Genomic DNA, 21998 nt, shown 5'->3' on the forward strand with positions numbered 1-21998 from the left:
ATTAAATAAAGAAGGGAACTGGAGTGCATGTAGGGGGTGGGAGAAGGTAGAACCTAAAGCAGTAGGGTTGAGGGCCACATTCTCTGGTGGGTAGTCTCCAGGGGGGCTGCATGGACTGGGCTAGAGGTGCAAGTGGGTCACAATATAGATATGGCTCAGTAGGCTTTATTCCAATTAAGTCAAAGGTTGCTATACCCACCCATATCTCTCCATCCTAAATCCCAAAAATGAGGCGTTATTACAGCACAGTGTCATATACAGCAGGGCAAACGTCCTCAAGGAGGACATGGGGCTGAAGATTGGAGTCACTGATTTTTGTTCATTCTGTCCAGCAGACCTCACCACAACCAACACCATATCACAAACTGTGTATAAATATCCCCTTGGGAGAAACACAGCCCTGGATCCCCCTTGGACACACAGAAATAGGTGCACAGCTCTTTGGATTCTGGCTTCTGTATTTAATTAGGATGATAGGCAGTTTCATTGAAAGAATAGCGTGTTCAGAGCCGTATCTTTAGGGACTAGATGATCTTGAGTACAAGTCACGAGGTCACTCCCACAGCAAACATCAAATTTCATAATGTCTAAATAGCCTGTTACTATCCTCCTGCCCAAGCTGCAAGTTTGCAAAGAAGAAAGGGAATGTCATTGTTTATATGCCAGGAAAGCACTTAAACTGTGTTTGAACAAACCTGATATACTTTTGGTTTCACTAGGGCTGCCAAGAACAGATTGGCTGTATTGTAAGGTGGATCATAGCATATTAAAGGAGCTTAAGAGACTAAAGCAGTCCTCGTGCTAGATGGTATCAGGGTTACTTCCACCAGGGCAAAACTGTGGTATCGTAGGCCAGTTTCCTTATTACCAGTCTTTAAAGGCTGCAGTTATGGTAGTTGGCCCATATGTGAAGCATTGAAACCATAGTATGTTAGATTTTGAAGGTAAACATTTTAAACCTTAATGCACCAGCTCAGTTCACATGACAGAAATGACCGTGGAAACAGCCTTGGGCTTGCACACTGACCTTCCTGTGTGCTCAAAGTAGTTACTTCCTAGGTTTTTTTTGGCAAACCATAGTTTGTTGTTACACCAGAACCAGAAACTATTGTTTGTGTCTGCCTTGTTAAGCTTGTTTGTGCACTTGCATTAAATCCTGGCCATTGTCACTGACAGTTGGGTCTCCTTCTGCCTTTAATGCAGAGATGGGGAACTTCCCCCCCCCCCTTCTGGGCAACATTCCAGAGCTCACAAGCCAGAGGCAAAAGTAACCAAAGTGGCAAATACAAATTTTACCTTTGTGCCAGTTGTCTGCTTTCAGCATACAATCATACACCCGTCTTTATCCTTTAGCTAGTCTGATAAAAACACTCAAGAATAGTATGTATGCTAGTCTGATTAAGGTTGTGGTTGAGGTTTGTGTGTGGCTTGGAAGAGGCCTTAGAGTCAGATAGAGAGGCCTGGAGGGCTGACATTCCCCAGACTTGCTCTAGTGCTTATGTGAGCTGAAGAATTATGGATAGGAACTGGAAATCTGGCAAAGCAAAGCAAATTAAACTTCTTAAACTTCTAGTTCCTTAACCTTTAGATGTGGCAGTATGCAAGTGAACCAGAAAGCAGATAGGTAGGGTGAGAATTTGGTCTGTGCCAGACTGACAAGAAGTCTTTATTGGACTAGGCAGAATCCTTGCGTCACCTGATTGCCTCAAATCTACAAGCTGTTGCACAGAATGAAGCAAGCTAGCAGTTCCATTCTCTGGAAAGCATGGGCATAGCCAGGATTTGTTTTAAGGGGGGCAGGCATTGTATTAGGGGGGCAGAACCGAGTTATTTGTGATGCAGTTGGTCAGTTAAGTATTTTTATTTATTTACTTGATTGAGGGGGGGCAGCTTCTCTCCCACCCCCACCCCCGGGCTACACTCATGCTGGTAAGCTACCAGCAGTAGCAGATAGTATGGCACGTCACCACCTCTCACCTGACAGTCCTTCAGTCTGGCACATCACTGCTGCTTACTGGTGAGCAGAGGGGAAAGGTGGTAGCAAGCTCAGCATGGTACAAATCCACTGGCTGAGCCAATCCAGCACTGTGCCAACATCAACACTGATTCATGCCACAGAAACAAAGGTTACTTGAGTACCACCGTTTGGAGTCCTAAAATGAGACCTCTTGTGCCTTACATCTCCAGCATGCTTGTTTATTTATTTAGCAAGATTTATACACTGCTTAATCAAAATAACAAGAATCTATGAGCTGCTTACAAAACTGAGGCAAAAAAGAACCTTTCCCAGACCGTCATTGTTTTTCAGCCTGAGTCATTCTTCTGAGGGCTCATAAAATGAACTCTTTTTATTCCTCTGCCAAGGCCGAAGTAACCTACATCCAGAAGGAAGTGTCCAGCTGGTTAGATGGAAAATATAAGTGGTGTAGTAAAACTTTTAAGTTAGGAATGCCAGCAAGAATCTTCCTACCCTTACTTCAACTTTTTTTTAACCATGTCCTTATCTCAGAATACTATGTATTCATGAATTCCTTGAATATTTTAGGCTTAAAATGGTTTTTGGAAAGTGGCAGGGAGTTACAATAACAAAAATATTGCTTCCATCCTTTCTTATAATTAGTGTCTTTGGTGCTGGAGATGGGAATGGAGTAAAAACTCTAAGTTGCTGGAATTATGGTTCAGAGTTCCCCACTTCATTTTCTTAATGTAACTCCCTGTCAGTGGTATTTGCCTTAACCCCCCACTCACCCCAAACAAGCAAACAACTCTGCCCAGTTGCCTTTTAAAGTATTAATGTAACAAGCTGAAGGCTTTTCAGGACTGCAGGAATAGGGCAGGAATTCTGGGAGATACTTTCCTTGCTTCCCCTCCCCTTCATGTGAAAGCTATCAGACTTAACAGGGCCATCTAGGCCCTGCTTCTAAGCCACCTGCACCCCTGATTGGCTCTCCCACAGCTGCAGTAATTTTCTTGCTCTAGGGCTGGTGCGTTGCCGATCATATCTCCTCTGCAAAGGGCTGCAAAGGGTAGGTTGTTGTGCTACTTGCATGATGAATAATTCCTCCCTCATACTGTGGAACCTTGGTTCTCAAACACCTTGGTACTCAAACAACTTGGAACCCAAACACTGGAATACCCGGAAGTAAGTGTTCTGGTCTGCAAACTTTTTTTGGAAGCTGAACAGTGAGTGTTACACTGAGGTCTGTCTGTTTTTGCTATTTATTTTGTGTTTTTGTTTTTGTGGCCCTTTTTTCTGTGTGACTGTGTGGAACTCGGTTCAGCTACTGATTGATTGTGTGGGTGCAGTACATTGTTTATTGCTTTCATTTTATGGACCCATGATCTCATTAGATAGTAAAATTCATGTTAAATTGCTGTTTTAGGGGTTGTTTTTAATAGTCTGGAACAGATTGATCCATTTTGCATGACTTTCTATGGGAAAGCGCGCCTGGGTTTTGGAACACTTTGGTTTTGGAATGGATTAAGTTTGAGAACCAAGGTACCACTGTATATTTAGGGCATAGGGAAAATAGCTTAGTATGCATGTTACCTATCTAAAAACATATTTGCTTGCCCTGGAAAACTTCACACCGAACCTTCTTCAGCTTCCAGCACAGGGCGGCTGCTATAGACAGTATACATAAATCAATAGAAATCACTAGCACATTTCCCCACTAACATAGGCTATCAACATTAGTGGCTTAAAACACAGTGCTGCATTTCTTGTATTTGCATGCTTCTGTACACACCAGAGAAGGGAACAGGATGTCTTCACCTGTATAGTTTCCCTGTGCCCGTAGACTCTTCAACTCGTATTAATGAATCTGTCGTCTGCGCATGTGCCACAGCTGCCTCGAGTGTGCACACCTCAGCGTAATTTCAAAGTGAGTGTGGCTTGTTTTCCAAACCACGTGGAAGTTGTTTTGAGGGGACATGCATCTATCGGCAGTATTTCTGATAGTAGTTAATGCCATGTGCTTCAAACACCAGGGTTGGGGAGTGCTTTGGAGCCAGAGTAAATGGTAATGTGTACACAACCATAGATTATTCTGCCCCTTGTGACCAAAAAAGATTTCTCTAGGTTTGGATGCAATACCACTGCAAAGTTGCCTGGACGTCACTCCCATCTTTCCATCGGGCCCATGGTTGCATACAAGCAGTCTGGGAAGTACTTATGGTCAAAAAGTGACTAATACCATTTCTTGTTAGTTTGTGCAGAGCCTTAAAACCTGGAGTACCATGTCCAGTTCTGGGCACCACATATTGACAAGCTGGAATATGTGTAGAAGAGGGCAACCAAGATGATAAAAGGGTCTTGAAACCAAGCCTTATGAGGAACGGCTGAGGGAACTGAGCATGCTTAGCCTGGTAAAGAGGTGACTGAGAAGAGGTATGGTAGCCATCTCTAAAGATCTGAAGGGCTGTCACATGGAGGTTGAAGGAAGCTTGTTTTCTCCGGCTCTCGAGGCTAGAACTGGAACCAATGGCTTCAAGTTACAAGAAAAGGAGATTCCAACTAAACATCAAGAAGAATTTTCTGACAGTAAGAGCTGTTTCAGAGTGAAACAGACTCTCACGAGAGGTGGTGGACTCTCCTTCCTTGGAGGTTTTCAAGCAGAGGTTGGATGGCCGTCTGTCATGTATGATCTAGTTGAGATTCCTGCACTGCAAGAAGTTAGTTAGACTAGATGACTCTTGGAATCCCTTCCAACTCTACAATTCTATGATAATGGATTGTTCTTATGGATCTCAGTTCTAATTTTACTAACACATAATAGGTTTTGAAGTGTTTATTATATCCCACCTTTTAAAAAAAAATGAAAAAACCGATTTGTAAAATCTTGGGGCTACCAGTCATGCACTCGGATCCGCACTCACTTAGCTTCAACAATGCTTCAGTATAATTCCTCAAAGTTTTTTTTAAGAAACCTTAGTCTCTATTACTGTAGAAGGTTTGTACTCCAATATGCCTTTGTATGTTGCGGCTCCTGACACTGTATCCCTTCAAGTGCAGATTTATTTATGTAGCAAAATTTATATACTGTTTGATTGTAGGAAAACCTCTAAGTGGTTTACAAAAGATATCCTGTATCTTTACAGACTAGCCATTTAAGAAGTGTTTGATTGCATGTTCCCAAATTTTTCATCCTTTATTTATTGCAGCTAATGGATCACTGCAGACCACCTTTTTTTCTTACACTTTGGCTGCAGTCCTTTGCACATTTACCTGATATTTAGACCCATTGAGCTCAATGGACTTACTTCTGAGTAAACATGTATAGGGTTGCTGTATTAACTCTAAGCTTACATATGATTAATAGGGTCATTGTTAAGTAATTAAAAGACTGGGAGCATACTACCATGTCACAAATTTATATAAGATTTGCCTCTACTAATGTATATGTATAGATGCTTCTGGCAAATTAAGGTGGCGGCTGGGTGGGATCTCAATAGCTTGGTGCTTTGCAGTGCTCCCAGCTGCCCTAGAATAAACAAAGGTTTATTTAAGTTTTAAAAGAGGAGAAGGGGGCAGGAGGCCCAGAACCCACCACAAAAGAGCCATAGCTTAGCCCCCCCCCCCGGTCAATCCCCACCCTCACCCCCAAACAATGCCTGACATTTATTGGATACCATTCAAAAGGCTTATCTGTGCTACTTTTCTCTGGAACTCTACTTGGTTTCTTTTGTTACAAGCAGCAGTTATTACTCATGCATATCAGTCTCTCTCTTAGTCATTCCGCTGTAACTGCAAGGTCAGTTTTAATGAAGTAGCTTCATATTGCTAAATATTTTGGAACAGGGTTGCAGTCTAGATTTCTCTCATGGGGTAAAAAAAGTGACGTTGGTTGAAAAAGCAAAGGAAGATAACATCATAAAGGTGAACTTGTGCAATTCTTGTGTCCTCTGGATTATGGACTGATGAGTGAGGTTGTTCATATCTCTCTGCCTAAACAGAAACCCTGAATGTGCAGTGTTGTGTGTTAAGCAGAGTCCCACTTCCCTGTCTGACCTGCCCAAATTCATGTCCATCTGGCTGTTAAACCAGATGGTTGGTGGTTCAAGTCCACCTAGGGGTGGCTGTGGACAGGATTCCTGCATTGCAGGGGGTTAGACTAGATGACCCCCTGGGTTCCTTCCTTCTTGTAATTCTATGATTCTAGACTGTCATGGGCCTTGGAGGGTCACTGCCTTTTGCCACGATTCTTCACATTGCTTGTGCTGAGGAAGTTTGTCCTCAGAAGTAGGCAGAAGTATCACTATATTTTTAGGATTTGGGGAACTTGGGCATTGGGAATAGCCTCCACTGTTTTATTTTAAACCTTTACTTCCCTTGAGGACACCTAAAAACATATCAGTTATAGGTCTTGTAAACTATTACTAGTTAAAATAACTCAATGAGATCAAGTATTAAGTCTCTTGAGAAGATTGTGCTTTGCAGGAATTCATGCTATACTATAATTGTATCTGAATTGGCATTTTCAGTTTTATTTTTAAAAATTATTCAATTTGCAAAAATTAAAATAGCACCAGATATGCAAGGTCCAGAAATGTCTCAGCAAGTGACATGATCCAGATTTTCTTTCTCTGTGTGGCTCTTACAGGTTTGTTTGTGGGTGTGTTTTTTTTAAAAATGGGACTGTTGAGAAAGTAGGAACTGAAGAGGTGAAGCAGCAGCATGTGAAATTCAGCAAAAGGATTAGATTTGGCGCTACACATTAGTTTCTGTACAGGCTCTTAGACATAGCCTCTTGAGACGAGAGCAGACTGTCATCCTGTATAGCTGAATACAGTTGGCTTGTTTGGGCTGCTTGGCGTGTGTGTGTTTGCTCTTGCATTCCATATCCAATGTAGCTTTTGCTTCAAGTGGATGTGATTTGGTTCAGCAGACTGTGGATACTTAGACTGCAGAAGGTATGGTTCATTCATTGTAACCAAAGGTTTTGTTTCATAGTACGAATTACAGAACTGCCTTTAAAGAGCAGAAGAGTGTGTTTTCTAAGACCTTTTGCAGTAATAAGCAGGATGCTGTTTTCATTGAAACATGCTTTGTGTTTATATCAAGATTTATTAATGTGTGCAAAAGTAATAAACAGCTCTTTCTTAAAGAAGGTTCTTCCTTTCTAACTAATTGCTAAACTCTGTACACAGAAATGCTTTTATTGTTTCCTAGTTCATTGCTGGCCTTAAAGCCAGTTTGTGTTTGAGTTTATATTATCTTTATGTCGTTTGTTGCCAATTTTAAATATGTTTGCTGCAAGTATCTGGTTACTGGTTCTCATTCTGGCTGTATAATCATAGTACAATTGCAGAATTAAACTTCTTGCATTAGAAACCTTTTTAATGAGGCATGGTTTTAAAATGCTAGCAATTTGAACAACCAATCTATTCATTAAAATTTAATATTAAGTAAGCTGCATGTAATAATAGACTTGTGTTTACTTGGAGGATAAAATGGATTTCTGCTGTGAGTCTAACATGATAGCTGAAAATCTGTGTATGATTTTGAGGTTTCATACTGCAGTTGTATTGAAACATTTTTACAGAATCAGATTTAGATTACTTTTGAAAGATTTTGTTCATGTTTCCTCATCAAACATTTGTGTATTCCATATAAAATGTCTAGGTACTTTCTGTTATATATATGATAGAAATCCTAATAAAGTTATTTGCTTACTTTATGTTGCATACTGTTGTAGTTAAAATAGCTCAGTTTGATTTTTTTTAATGGTTATGTCAGTGTACTTTACTGGAACTTACAATATGTACTGTATTTTAGGAATTTAAGCAATCAAGACTACATGACTAACATAGTAACTTACCCATTCTGATAAATTGAACTGTTTACTATCTTAAACATTATGGCAGTTCTGAAAAATTACAGTAACTGTGACAAGTTGTCCTATTCTAAGTAGCGAAAGCAAAGTTCTTACACTGTGACTTAAACTTGAATGACAGCTTTACTGAATCTGCTCACTTCAGAGTTGATAGAAAACTAAGCCTCAATGCATTAATGACTTAATTGGATGGTTTGATAATATACTCTCTCTCTATCCCTGTTCTCTACCATATAAGCATGAAGGCAAGTGTATCCCTAAAGGAGCATTTTGCTATATTTCTACATTTATTTTTATCACTTTATATAATTAAAAATATTTTTTTACTATTACATTGCAAAGGATTTCCAGACTCTAACTTAACTTGTATTGTTGAAGATATGCATGGAAGAGACTGTTTACGTTGCTATGGTTTCACAGACTGATATTTATGATATGAATTAAGAACAGGTAAACTTATTGAAAAATATCACCCTAAACTGGTAATAATATAATATTTCTGTACTTTTTCATCGGTGACTATTTTATGTTGCCTCGAAAAGAGGGGGAGGGGGAATCTTAAAGATGGTGATAAGGAGCTAATACAATAGTATGGGAGTTTCTAAACATCTGCCTTTATTGTGTGTGTTTTTGTGTGTGTTCTGTAAACTATTTGGCTGTTACAGCACTAGACTGAATGAGACCCGTTCTTCACACAGAGGCTTGAAGGTCCCTAATTGGTGGGATTCTGCCAGTTTTCCTCACTCCCCAGTACTTGGGACTGTATGAATCTTTATATGTTAAGAAGGAGGATCAGAGATGAACTGTACTGTTTTAGTATTGGGCATAAGCTGTTGCTCTAGTAAGAGAAGAAAAGGCAGAGACGATTAATGTCGGTACCCAGCACTAATACTGAATTTCTCCTCCTCCTCTGTAAATATTGATTTCATACACTCACCCTAACAGTCCTCTTCAACTATCAAATCTGATATATTGTTGAGGTGATTAATATGTACTGCTTCAGACTGCAGGTTCAAGTGATTGATTGATTGATTGATTGATTGATTGACTGATTGATTAAATAAATACTCTTTCATGCAAACACATCTGCACATAGAGAACTAGTATGTAAGGAGAAAAGCTTCTCTCTGACATGCTCGTTTTCTGTATGCAATTGTCTCTTTGTAAAAGATCCAGTCATGTGAGCTCCCAGTCTGAAATTGTACAGCTGAGACGCAGATTTACCACCCCCGTACAAATAACAAAACATGCTTGAAATATTTAGTTTTCTTTTGTGCTTTTGTCCATTTGAAATGAGGAAAGTAAAAAAAAAATTGCCTCTGATTGGAAGTCCCAGATTAGTAAATATTGGTGATCTGTCGGCTTAAACACTGGGAGTTGTCTCTCTGGGGACTATAGGTGGTGGTGTCCATGTGGTGTCCTACGTGATGGGAAATAGTAAGAAGTGCCAACATTAGGGGAACAGTTAAAGCACTCAACAGCAATTTGGGGTTTATTTTGTGGTTCATTGTGCTCCTCGGGCTCCAGCACTCAGAAAAACAATTTGCCTTGTCTACTTGGGTTGCACAGATAATATTTGGCAGCACTATATAAATATTTGGCAGTAATATATAAAGCAGGGTGCCAAACTCAAATGTGTTGGAGGACTGAATTGTGGGCCCAGTGGAGGCACAAGGGGCAACGCCCAGAATCTCTAACTGAATCACCAGTTTTGCTTCCCTACATCATTCGAATTCAGTTTGCAGCCTGTCTGCATCTTGCTTGCCAACATTCTTTTAGCATGCGGGTGGGGGGACACTGGTGGCCCCCTCCAGAGGTTGCTGGACTATGATTTCCACCATCCTAGACTGTTGGCCACGCTGGCTGGGGCCGGATGTAAATTCAACAACATACGGAGTGCTACTGGATCCCTGTCATTGTTTTAGCAGCAGCGCCATCCCACTTTCCTGCTCCCTCCTTCTGCCCACCATCTTAGACATTCTTTGCCTTGCCCTTAAAAATCTACTCTCATGCTAAAGCAGAGGTCACTAACATGGTTATCAGCTACAGCTCTCATCAGCCCCAGCCAGTATGGCCTGTGATCAGGATGGATGAATCTTGTACTCCACAATATGCAGAAGACACCACCTTAGCTAACACGGCAATAAAGCAACTGGTATTGCCCATCCTGCTAATTTAAATAGAAGAAGCTGATGCTAAGGCATTCAGTGGCCATCCTTGATAGATCATCTCCTTTTCCCTACTAAGTATGTTGGCTTTATAGTCCTGCAAATGTTTTAGGGACAATTTATGTGGGTGTAGTGGTAGATTGAGGTGAGCTGTAGTTATGGGTCTGTGCAAGCCACCAGACTTCGTTTGCTCATTCAGATGTATAATATAAGGCAGTCAACCAGTTTTTATCACGTAATTAATTCTAAAGAAAGCTTAAACCCTTCTCTTGTATCTCATGGCAGTTCAACTCAATCACTTCATATTTTTGAGGAGTTATCATAGTAGTGGCATATACCACTGACCATAACATTACAAATTAAAGGAGCATAACTGCACATCAATTTTTGCAAGCAAGTTGTAATATACAAAGAATTTCAGTTGAAACTAACACATATATAACAAAATAAATCTAATGGATGCCTGAACTACAGTTCCTGTCTCTGTGTTAGTCTCCAGAGGATAAGAGAAGTTAATATAAAGTATTTTTGTTTTTCTGGTCCTAAGCCAAATGTTTTCAATTCAGATGTCTCGTGTGACATTGAACTCCAGCAGGAAAAGACAGAAAAGCTTTATCCTAGACCTTTAATATATTACTGGCTTAAGTATACTTTTACACAGTGACCGTGTTCTCACATCATCCTAAACCATGGTTTAGTGCTACGTGGATGAGCTGAACAAGCCAGGAGCAGGACTTTGACTGAGTTTTGTTTGGCTTTTAAAGAAACCTTGTTTTCCATCAATAGATTTCATAACAAGCCAATTTAAAATGGTGGGTTATGCACCTGGCTTCTTAAACCAATATCCCTGGTTCAAACATAATGCTAAGGCAGCAGGACTCTTTAAAAAGTGAAACTAAAATCTCCCAGTTGCACTGGAAGAGGAGTGGGGAATGTGTGAACCCAATACTTTGTTCGGTCAAATCCAGACGTGCCCATGTAGTACTGAACTATAGTTTACTGTTACTTGTGAAAATGATCTTCCTTTACTGACTCTTACTTGGCCTGGTTTGAGTTATAGATTTATCCACTAGATGGGCAAGATTAGTTGGCTTCTTCTTCCCATTCTTCCCCTCCCCCGTGCAAAATAAATTCAATCCGGGCTGATTAAACTTCACATTTTAAGGCTGCAATCTTAGATCTACTTACCTGGGAGTAAGTACCATTGAGCTCAATGGAATTTCCTCCTGAGTAGATGTATATAGGATTGTGCCCATATGTAGCTTTCCTATCTAGTACTTTAAAGGTACAGTGGGACGCGGGTGGCGCTGTGGGTTAAAGCCTCAGCGCCTAGGGCTTGCCGATCGAAAGGTCGGCAGTTCGAATCCCCGCGGCGGGGTGCGCTCCCGCTGCTCGGTCCCAGCGCCTGCCAACCTAGCAGTTCGAAAGCATCCCTGGGTGCAAGTAGATAAATAGGTACCGCTTACCAGCGGGAAGGTAAACGGCGTTCCGTGTGCTGCGCTGGCTCGCCAGATGCAGCTTGTCACGCTGGCCACGTGACCCGGAAGTGTCTCCGGACAGCGCTGGCCCCCGGCCTCTTGAGTGAGATGGGCGCACAAACCCCAGAGTCTGTCAAGACTGGCCCGTTCGGGCAGGGGTACCTTTACCTTTACCTTTTACTTTAAAGGTACATGCAACTGTTTCACAAATCCTTTTTACCACCTCCCAGTGTTGTAAAATTAAAGATTATGGAAACTATCTAGCATATAAGGAAAACATACTGCAATATATATTTGTGCTAGAATTCTTTTCACAGCTTTCGGGGTAAGACAATGACTTCATTTTTCAAGTCATTTTTGTACATTTTCAAAGTCTGCATGTGAGCCATAGAACGCTTTGAGGAGAGAGGACAGCTTTGCTTGGATTTACTGCTCATTGGACAAAAAGTATGTCTTGAAGTTCTGACACACTTCGTAGGGAGAGAATATTCTTGTTTGTGTGAGATGAGAGTTTCCAGAACATACCTGTGTGTCATTCAGAAACAAGACTTGCTGTTTTCAAGTGTTATGACGAATACAGGGTGCTCCCAGGACAATGGATTTTATTATCTCACGTTTTTGCTTATTACACATGTAGAAACTCAACCTTTGCTCCATAAAAATTATTCCAAAATCCATTTTTGGGCAATACCTTTGTGAGCCTAACTAAAATATCACAAAATAGTGTGCATGCTTTTGAGTTCTGCAGAACTCTTTGTCAGGCTAGATGGTAAGCGAAGGTTGGGAAGGGGGAAATTGCCTGTGAGTCTACATCTGATCACACACAGTCTCAAAATGTAAAGTGAGAAGATGTAGCAGGCATTTAAATAGGCTGTGTTAAGTGCTATGTAGGTTTTGGGTTCCATCAAATGGCTGCTGGGAAGAAGGAACATGACATGATTCTCTGAGAACAAAAAAACCCAGCTGTTATTCAGTCTGTCTATGTCTTCAGGTGAAACACACAGGTTCCTTCATAGGAGGAAAACAGTAATAAAAAGGAACCAGGCAGGTTTCATATTATTGCATATAATATAATATAATATATAATATAATATAATATAATTATGGTTCCTATCTGCATATTGGCACAGTATGAGAAAAAAATCTGCTTTCCATTGCAGTGTTTATGCTGTTAGTTTTTAAGGTATTATAATGCCAAACTACTTTTGACAACTCAGGAAGCGTTTTAATCTTTACACCTGAAAAAGGGTTTCAGTACGGTAATTAAATTTTCAGGACCATTCTGTTTCCAACCACCATAGTTCAGTCAGAACACTGAAACCTCCATTGTATAATTGTTACATAAAGGTTTTGTTCTGAGTTGTATATATATGTGTGTGTGATTTGCAACACCTTCTTGAGTTATGGCCTGTTTATATAGAGTTACAGGCCAGCTATATCTCCAGTCTTGTTCTTCCACAAGTTATTTATGATTGTTTACCTTTTACAACTGAGATAGTTTACAGATCCAAGAATGGCTTGTCCATTGTCTTGAGTGTGTCATCTTTGAAACCTATCACTGCAGAACATTTGACAGTAAATAATTACTGTGATACTGCTGAAATTGTATGGATAAAAATTAGTTTCAAACCACCCCAATTTCTGAACTGTGTGAGGTTCCAGGGGTTCCAGATGCTCATCCAGGGTCTGTGTTTTGGGAATGAGGCACAGCGGAGACTGTGGTTTCTTTACGATGTATGGTTTATTTACACATATATACAACCCGATTCTATGATGGAGGCGTTCATAGCATTAACACCCCAAGAGGGTCTAGTTTCTCCCATCACCGCAGCCTTAGATTCAACCAGAAACCAACCATTCAGCTTGCTGTCTATACCAGCCTGCAACCTTTTTCCAGTCTAGGTCACATCAAAGCCAACTATAAACACTAAACTCTGGCTTTGTCCTCTAAGAGCTGAAAGAGGAGCCCCATCCATTTGCTGCCTTGCACAGAACCCCTTTTCCTTAGCTTTCTTAGTAGGCCAGCACATTTCTTAATGGCTCATCATCTCGGCAATTATCTCATCAGGAAACTAGCCTGGCTTATATTCTTTTTAAAATAGTTTTTATTGAGTTTTACAATTTTATATTCAACACAGCAACATCATCTCAAATAAAAAGCTCCCCCCCCCCCGACTTCCCTCAACTTCCTCTTCTGGTTTTTTACATATTAACTTCTCCTGCATATTTTATTATACCTTAAAATTGCATTCTTTAAATTGAATATTGTTATGTTCTTATCGTTTTAACACCATATTTGTTTTCAATTTACGTCTTATACTCTGTTATTTTCCAATTACTATATCTTAATCTCTATGTTTATTTTGTTAATTGTGTGTTTACACAAACCCTGCTAATGAGTCCACTTCTTTATAATGTTTCTGTAGGTACAACATAAACGGTTCCCAGTCTTTTTAAAAGTCTCTATTGTCCTTGTCTCTAAGTCTTTCAGTTAACTTCACCATTTCTGCATATTCCATCCATTTTTATTGCCATTTTTCTTTAGTTGGTATCTCGTCATCCTTCCATTTTTGGGCTAGCAATATCCTAGCCGCTGTTGTAGCATACATAAAAAGTTTCCTCTCCTGTTTTGGCAGATCTTGACCTGTAATGCCTAGCAAAAAGGCTTCTGGTCTTTTAACAAAGGTTGTCTTAAACATTCATTTCATTTCATTATAAATCATTTCCCAATGATTTTTAATTATTTTACAATTCCGCCCCATATGAAAAAATGTGCCTTCTTTTTCTTTACACTTCCAACACTTACAGCAGCCAGCCTGGCTTATATTCTAACACTTGCTAAATCCATAGGTTCAGTGTCTGGCACCCTGCTTAATACTCCAAACCTTAATTAAATTCTAACACTTACTGGACCCAGGAATTTAGGGGAATCTGGCACCCACAAACCTATAACAATATTTTCATTTGCAATACCTTATAAGAAAGGTTTTTTATTTTGTTTTGTTTAAAGATGAAATAAAGTTCCTTAAGAATAATGACATTCAGGTTGACTTAAATAGAGCCTAACAAACTACATGTTGCATGTGAATGCATGTAGTTAAATCCATTGTCCCTCTTTTATTCCAGGAAAACCTTTAATGGGGCCGAGCAATTTGAAGATAAGCAGCAATAGTGATAATGGGGACTTGATGCTATTCCTTTTCCAAATCCGCTCCAACCTACTTTCATCCTGCATGGGGTTCAAAACATATGGGAGAGGAAGGAATTTGATGAAATGTCTTGAAGCAAGGAGAGGATGATTATTATTTTTTGCTGTTGTTTTGTTAGATAATCCCATCTGAAAGTGTGTTTTTGTGGTGAAGGTGGGTTTCATTTTGTTTAAACATGTCTGCATGAAATGTGCAGCTAGATCTCTGGAGAATATATCCTTATTCTATATCTTTTGCTCCCTAGCCAGATACTGTATGGAAAGATTTTGTATTTTTCTCTCTAATGAAACTAGCCCCCTTGCCCATCGTTTGCAATTCCTTCCAGAATTCTAGCATTAACTCTCATCTGGTGACTCTTATCTTTATTCTTGGCATTTATGTAGCACTTTAGATTCTTGGCTCATAGCTGACACTGTCAACCACTATTCTGTCCCAGTTCCTTATAGTTTTTCTTACAGTAACGGAGAGTGATGTCTGCATGTGTGCTGAAGTTGGACTGGAAACATGCCAGGCAACAGTTTATTGAAATATATATATAATCTCTCCTCTGAAATTCACAGGGCTATATGGTTAAACATTGTCAAGTAAAATATACCGGTACTTTTCTTTCTTTACTTACACTTGCCAATTTCTTTGAACATCAGGTTCCAGAAGAGCATATGTTTCATTTACCTGTCTCTAACCTACATCTCTGCATATAATTGAGCAGAGTTCTTGTACACTGCAGAAAACCAGACACTATTTTGAAAACAGTTGGTGAAATGCGCATTTTTTGGAGACAGTTAAGTGCCCCAATGTCTCCTTCCATGCACTAGAGATTAACATTATTATTCTTTATATCATCTTTGCAGCAAGCCACTGTCGCCTCTCTCTACAAACAAAAGGTTTCTTTGTTTTAGCAGTTAAGAAAAACTTGAATGCAGCGTAAGCAACTGATATCAACTTCATTAAAAGGTTTTGGAAAGCAACTACCGCGGTTAGAATTTATTTTTGCTAGCCAAATACTTTCAGAGAAAAGAAGACTTCTTATGCAAGTAACAGAGGTGTACTAGGGATGACTGACTGAATGTAAATACAGCAAAAAGGATGGTGAGATGAAGACTGCTGCATAGTTAAATGCTGGGGCATTTTGCATACTTTCACCACTGTTTGCCATTGTGCAGCTTAGTTACTAATAATGGGAAAGATACCATCCCCCCCATGCATTTCAGATTTTTTAAAAACGTACTTGTCAGCTTTACTGCTGCTGCTTTCTGAGCATAATCTGGAGTACTGGTATTTTTCTTTGTTTTTTACTCGTAGGAACCTTGGTGCCTTTTCCTGACACGTATTAAGATCTTCCTCTGCCTTCTATACCCCTGAAAGTGAGGTGGAATGTGACTGGATTTAGTGCTCTCCTCTTTTTTTTGGTAGTGGCACACCAGCTTTGGAATGCCCTTCCCAGGATGGCTTTCCTGGTCCTGAATCTGTTGTCTTTTCAACCCCAGCTGAACTACACACTTTTATTTCTCTGGGTCTTTTGTTTTATTGAGGTGTTTAGTTTGGTTCTGATTTTATTTCCATGGTTTTACCCTTTAAAATGATGATTTTATGATTTGTTCTATTTTCTTTTAAAACCATATGCCACATTGAGCATTTAGATTGGTTGGCATCTGTCTGTCTTGGGAGACAATGGAGTGCACCTTTGGGGGTGAAGTCAAACTGTTGGAAGCTTGCAGCGCCAGCTGTGGCTGTGGAGACCGATATGGGAGAGACATTTTTTGTTGCAGCTGGGGCAGATGAAGGCGTCCAGTCATGCTGTTCCAGATACACCATGGCATTTCTTCTCTCTGTGCTCCTCCCAACAGTCATTCCTCCTCATTTGAATGGGGCTGGGACAAGAGCAAGAGCTAGATCAGAAGGGAGGAATTGAATACAGTCAATGGGCTGGATCTTTCCCTCTATCCACAGGTCATTGTGGGGTCACTATGTTGTCATATGTGACCCTGTTTTCTTTTGCCCACATGGTTTCAAACTATAGTGGGAAAGGCTCAGCATTTTTCAGGCACCACCAACAAGAATGTCATACTTGCAAAGCCAAGACCCTTTGCAAGTGCTGCTGTGGTCATCAATGCTTGCAAAGGCATGGGTTTGGAAGCACCAACAGTCACAGCACAGGGCTTGTCGCAAGTCACAGAGATTTGCAAGAGCCACCTATCAGCTGACTGGCAGGCCCTGCAAACACTGTAGGAGCTGCGTCACACCTGATGTCACAATGCTTGCAGGGATGGAGGACCAATTGCTATGGTCTGCCCTTAAAGGCTGATGAATCCAGAAGGTTCCCTGAGGTCTCTAGGGACTTTTTCTACAGGTTTAGCTGGCCATTTTGTGGAAGCTTTAGTCACAGTCAGGGATAGGCTTAGTTTGTTGGTGCAATCCTCCTGAAACATCTTCGACCCAATTGTAAAGTCAGCTGCCTGATATTCTGGAAAGCTGATGACAACTGGGCTACAGTGCAGGGAGTGGAAAGGGAATAGGGAAAACTTGTAATGAGTGCTACCAGAGACAAATAAAAAACAATTATAGCGATTCCGTGGTGATCGTGGCAATGAAAAATAAACTTACTTCCCTGCCAGCAGAACACTTCTGAGCAATGAAGAACTTTTTGTATAAAGGTCTAGAGATAACCAAGTGTTAAGAGTCCTCAGAGGATCACTGCGACCAGTTTTCATTGCATTTTGCAGATAAATCACTCATATTGGCTCCAACTTGGATGCCACAGTTTTGGCAGAGTCAGAGATGGATGTAGGCATGGGTGTAGTTTGTGCAGCCTTACGATGTGGACAAGCTGCTTGGAGCCTTCAGCTTGTTCTCTTAATTCTTTTTCTTATACCTGTATGGCTGTGCTATATTAAAAAGAAGTAAGTGAAATATAAGTGTTTAGAACTACTTTTCTTAGTATTGTGATTACTTTGTATGTAGTTCTAAATTATTTAAAATGTTGGAAGCCACCATGGGAAAATATTGTTGACTTACAGAACAAAATTAAATATTATGAAAATACAGTAGTGTAAATTTTAGAAAGTAGATGAGTTCTGATGTGGCTTTTCAGCATTCTGTTATTCAAAGGTTTCCAAATCCATGTGGCAAGTCCACCCCTATATATTATCTTGTAGTAATTAAGAATATGATTAATTCTGCTGGTTGACCAGAGACCTTACTTTCTGCTCTGCAGAAAAAAGATAATCTTTAAAGGTCAGGTTGTCTCAGCCTTATGTGTCACAAATGCTGTCTTCCGGCTTACTAAATAACAGTATCTAGGGATGACTTTGCAAATACATTCTGAATTATTTATTTTATAAAGAATGAAGGGTCTTGTGGCTCCTTGAAGACTAAAAATATATACGGTATACTGTGGGCTTTAGTGGGCCACAGCCCATTTAAACAAAATACACAAAATGCCATCCTTAGTTGGCAAATCAATTCTGTCCGTCAGACAATGGAAGGAAGCAGAACTTACAGAAATTGTTGACTTTATACATTAACAAATGCACTAATTATCAGTTCTTGAAATATACCATAAATGATATTTTATATAAACCAGTATGTTGAAATGCACAATTTAAAGGAATAGCACTCCTCTGTTGTGAAACCCTTCTATCGGAAGTGATTTAGGATTTTAGGTTTTGTTTTTTAAGCCTAGGGTTTTTGAGACACTAGGAGGAGTTCAGGCCTCTAGATTCAACAAGAGCATGATGTGTCATTTTAGAGACTACACCCATAAAAACGCCCAGTGCCATTAAGTCCCATGACAGCTAGCTGTGTTAAAAAGGACAAAACAAGTGGCCATTCATTCAAGTCCCCAGAATCCTGTCGCTAAAATCATTTACCTGGCTTGTTACTTAGTCAATGTGAAGCCCTTCCTCAGATCCCTGCACAGGTTTCCTGTTCCCTCCTGCACTCTTCCAAACTCCTTGTAGCTACTTTCAGAAGTCTCCACAGGTCTGTCACATCCTGTTTTTCTGTTCTTACCTCTTGTAACCTCTGCTCCTCCTACTCAACTCTTCTCAGCATCTCACAGGTATGTTCAGAGAGACTACTTCCTCAAACAACTCGTATCTGTTCTCTCCTGATGTTTGTTTATGCTGGGATTTTTTCCTTCCGCCGCCTCTCCCTTTCTTCAAATCCTCCTTTAAAACCCACCATTTGCTACAGAGAGACCACTTCAGTCTATTGTTTCTGCAACAGTTCTTTTCATTTAATTTCATTTACAGCTGTGATCAGATAACCTTTGATTCAAATAATGTTTTAGTGCAATACATAAGATCAGCATTTTAATAGATTATTTGTTCTTCTACCAAGTGTTAAATTAATTTCTCTCTCTCTTTTTGTGTTTCACAGATCTTCAAGTCAGCAAAAGGAACAGAAGACTCTTCAGAATATTTTTGCTACCCTTTGAGGGAACCACTAACACCTCAACACCATGCAGATTGCTGCTGCAGAGGCAACTGCCCTTGCGTAACACCATGTTTTCAAAGAGCTCCTGAATACCGTGCTACTTTACGCAGGACTTCCCTTTCCAATTTTATCACTGGAGCTCTACTAGAAGCAACCACGTCACTGGGAGCTAGAAGTGGTACTCTAAATATTTTAGGAGGATCAACTGGAAAGACCATGCTAAAAGGTAATTAAAGGAGGTTAAATCATCTTTGACAGTGTGGCAATGGGGGGCTCCTACGGCCTCAAATTCTTCTCCAAATTGGAGATGATAAACGTATTGGATTGATTGTATGCTATCCCCAAGTTCTAAGAATTCAAAATAACATTGTATATATTTAAATAAATCCATGTGTGTTAAATCAGTGGGTCAGATCCGGACTTAGTCATGCTTAGAGTAATCCCATTGATTTCAATGAGTCTACTCTTAATCAGTAGATCCAAAGTTTTTATTTCGCTTACATGGGAGCCAAAGGCTTTCACATTCCAGAATTAAGATTGTATAATTCTCTGCTTACAAAGATTCTACTTTTTTTGTAGTTTTATTTTATTTTAATTGGATACTTGAAGTGGGGTTTTTTTTTGGGGGGGGGACAAGAAATGCTCAGAACACTAGCATAAGCATTGCATGCAAAGGCTGAGTTGACATAATCAGATAATGTCCATTGATTACCGTTTAGCAGGCAGCTTGATTTTGGTTTTTTGCTTTTATGCTCTGCAGTCAGTTCCTTAATGACCCCAAACGTATTGCACATGCATTAAGCTAAAAGTCCATGGGTGAACTATCCTGGTTTCTATATAGGGCAAGTCATGCCATTGCATTGTTGAGTAGGTTAGAAGTGCATAGATGCACATCTAGAATTTCTTGCTTTTAAAGGATTGTAAAACACTTTAGATTATAATGTCAACACACCACTATATAAAGATACTGTGTTTCAAATATGCTTACATTAGGTGAAGTAGTGGGGTTAGAGCAGGCCTTAATGAGTTTGGAGTTAAAGAACAGAGCAGGTCATAACTGTTTTGGATACACTCAAAATATATTTCTGTCTCTGTATCAAATAGCCAAGATTGTTTATGTTCCTGAATGTTAACGGGTCTTTTGTCAAAAGATTTATAAAAACAGGGATCAAATAAATACATTTTCCATTTTTAGTGCATAGATTGTTAACAGGAAGCTGTGATGGATAAATATTGTTATATTTAAGTACCTCTGTTGTAGATGGCTGAATGCATTGATGTGCAAAATGACCTAGATATACTTTGCTCTTCACCCTTTGTTTTGTGGAAGAAATATGTAGCTTACTAAGGCCTGAACTACACATTACATGGCTAAGCTATGTTTCCATACCTTGACTGCAGCTTTTGCACTGCAAAGGAGGTTGTAAGGAGGCAATCTGTGGGGAAAACTGCACCTTCTCTCCCCCGCCCTCCTGCCCTGATTTTGCAGGTCTAGAACCCTGGAAGTGCAAGAGAGGCAGGGGAATTGTTAAGCCATCCTTTCCTGCTGTTTATTGCACACAAATTGCCCCCCTTCTGACAGAATTTTTGCGGCAGATAAGCAGGATCTGGGCTCTGGCAACATTGACTGTCATCTGTTTCTGAGCTTCTATCTGCCCTTCCGTTTCACTTTCCATACTCAAATCTCCTTTCTTAATATTGGCTCTACAAATCTATGATTCTGCAACCTCAAACATCTATTATGCACTTGTTAAGCATATTAAAAATTGAAGATATAACTTAATAAATATTTCTTATGTAGTGATATGCTTGTTTGCTGTTTCCTAACCTTATGATCAAAGGAGGTGATTATCTCTTTCTAGATATGGGGATAATCTGATAAGGAGGGAAATCAGGCTCCAAACTGCTGGATTCAGGGCAGCATATCATTTATTTCAGTATTTTGGGGTGGCTGGCTTCAATCACCACTTTCTGTTACTTCCATTTTAATGGCTACTAATTCCTCGGTGTTCTCATTTGTTTTCCAGCCATGCTCATAACTACCATATTTTTCACTCTATAAGATGCAGCAGACCACAAGACGCACCCAGTTTTTGGAGGAGTAAAACAAGAAAAAAAAATATTCTGAATCTCAGAAGCCAGAACAGCAAGAGGGATCGCTGTGCAGTGAAAGCAGCAATCCCTCTTGCTGTTCTGGCTTCTGGGATAGCTGCGCAGCCTGCATTCACTCCATAAGACGCACACACATTTCCCCTTACTTTTTAGGAGGGAAAAAGTGAGTCTTATAGAGCAAAAAATACGGTATTTCCGGTGTGCTCCTGAATGGAGGAATGGATATATGCACACAAGTATTTGCATGAATGCCCTGTCAGTACTTAATTGGTGTAATAGAATCAACAAATTAGAAAGGGAACACCTACTAGTATGAATGGAAAAGACTGAAGTTGCTTCTTATATACAGATTCAAATATGTGCAGATGTGCACTCCTCTGGTCTAATTCAAAAGGGGGGTGGGAATGCATTAACAGTTAAATAATATCCTATGTGGACAAGCCCTAAAATTAATGATGTATTGTGTGAACCTCTGCAACTCTCCTTTATGAGACTTTATGTTCATCTTCATATGTTTTTAAAGCTTTTTTTCATAAACCAATAATGGAATACTTGATAAAACAACTCTGCACTCATGGAAAATAGCTGCCTTTTTTCAAACACAGAAATAACATTATGAATGCTGATTTAAACCAATTTACCAGTATGTATTAGATGTGAAGTACCGTATTTTTCGCTCTATAACACGCACCCGACCATAACACGCACATAGTTTTTAAAGGAGGAAAATCCGTAGGCATGCCACCCGTAGGCATTCCC

At 39.9% G+C, this 21998-nt stretch overlaps 1 protein-coding gene across 4 annotated transcripts in view; it reads left to right on the forward strand.

Moving 5' to 3' along the window:
* PLCE1 (phospholipase C epsilon 1) overlaps positions 1-21998 on the forward strand; it is a 143237-nt gene that overhangs the window by 40918 nt on the left and 80321 nt on the right. For all 4 annotated transcript variants that reach the window (XM_082221997.1, XM_082221996.1, XM_082221995.1 and 1 more), the window contains one exon: positions 19071-19353. In XM_082221997.1, coding sequence (XP_082078123.1) covers positions 19071-19353 — 283 coding nt within the window. The remainder of the gene's footprint in view (positions 1-19070; positions 19354-21998) is intronic.

Source organism: Podarcis vaucheri (assembly GCF_965113315.1).
Source record: "Podarcis vaucheri genome assembly, chromosome: 5".
In the NCBI taxonomy this organism is placed as follows: domain Eukaryota; kingdom Metazoa; phylum Chordata; class Lepidosauria; order Squamata; family Lacertidae; genus Podarcis; species Podarcis vaucheri.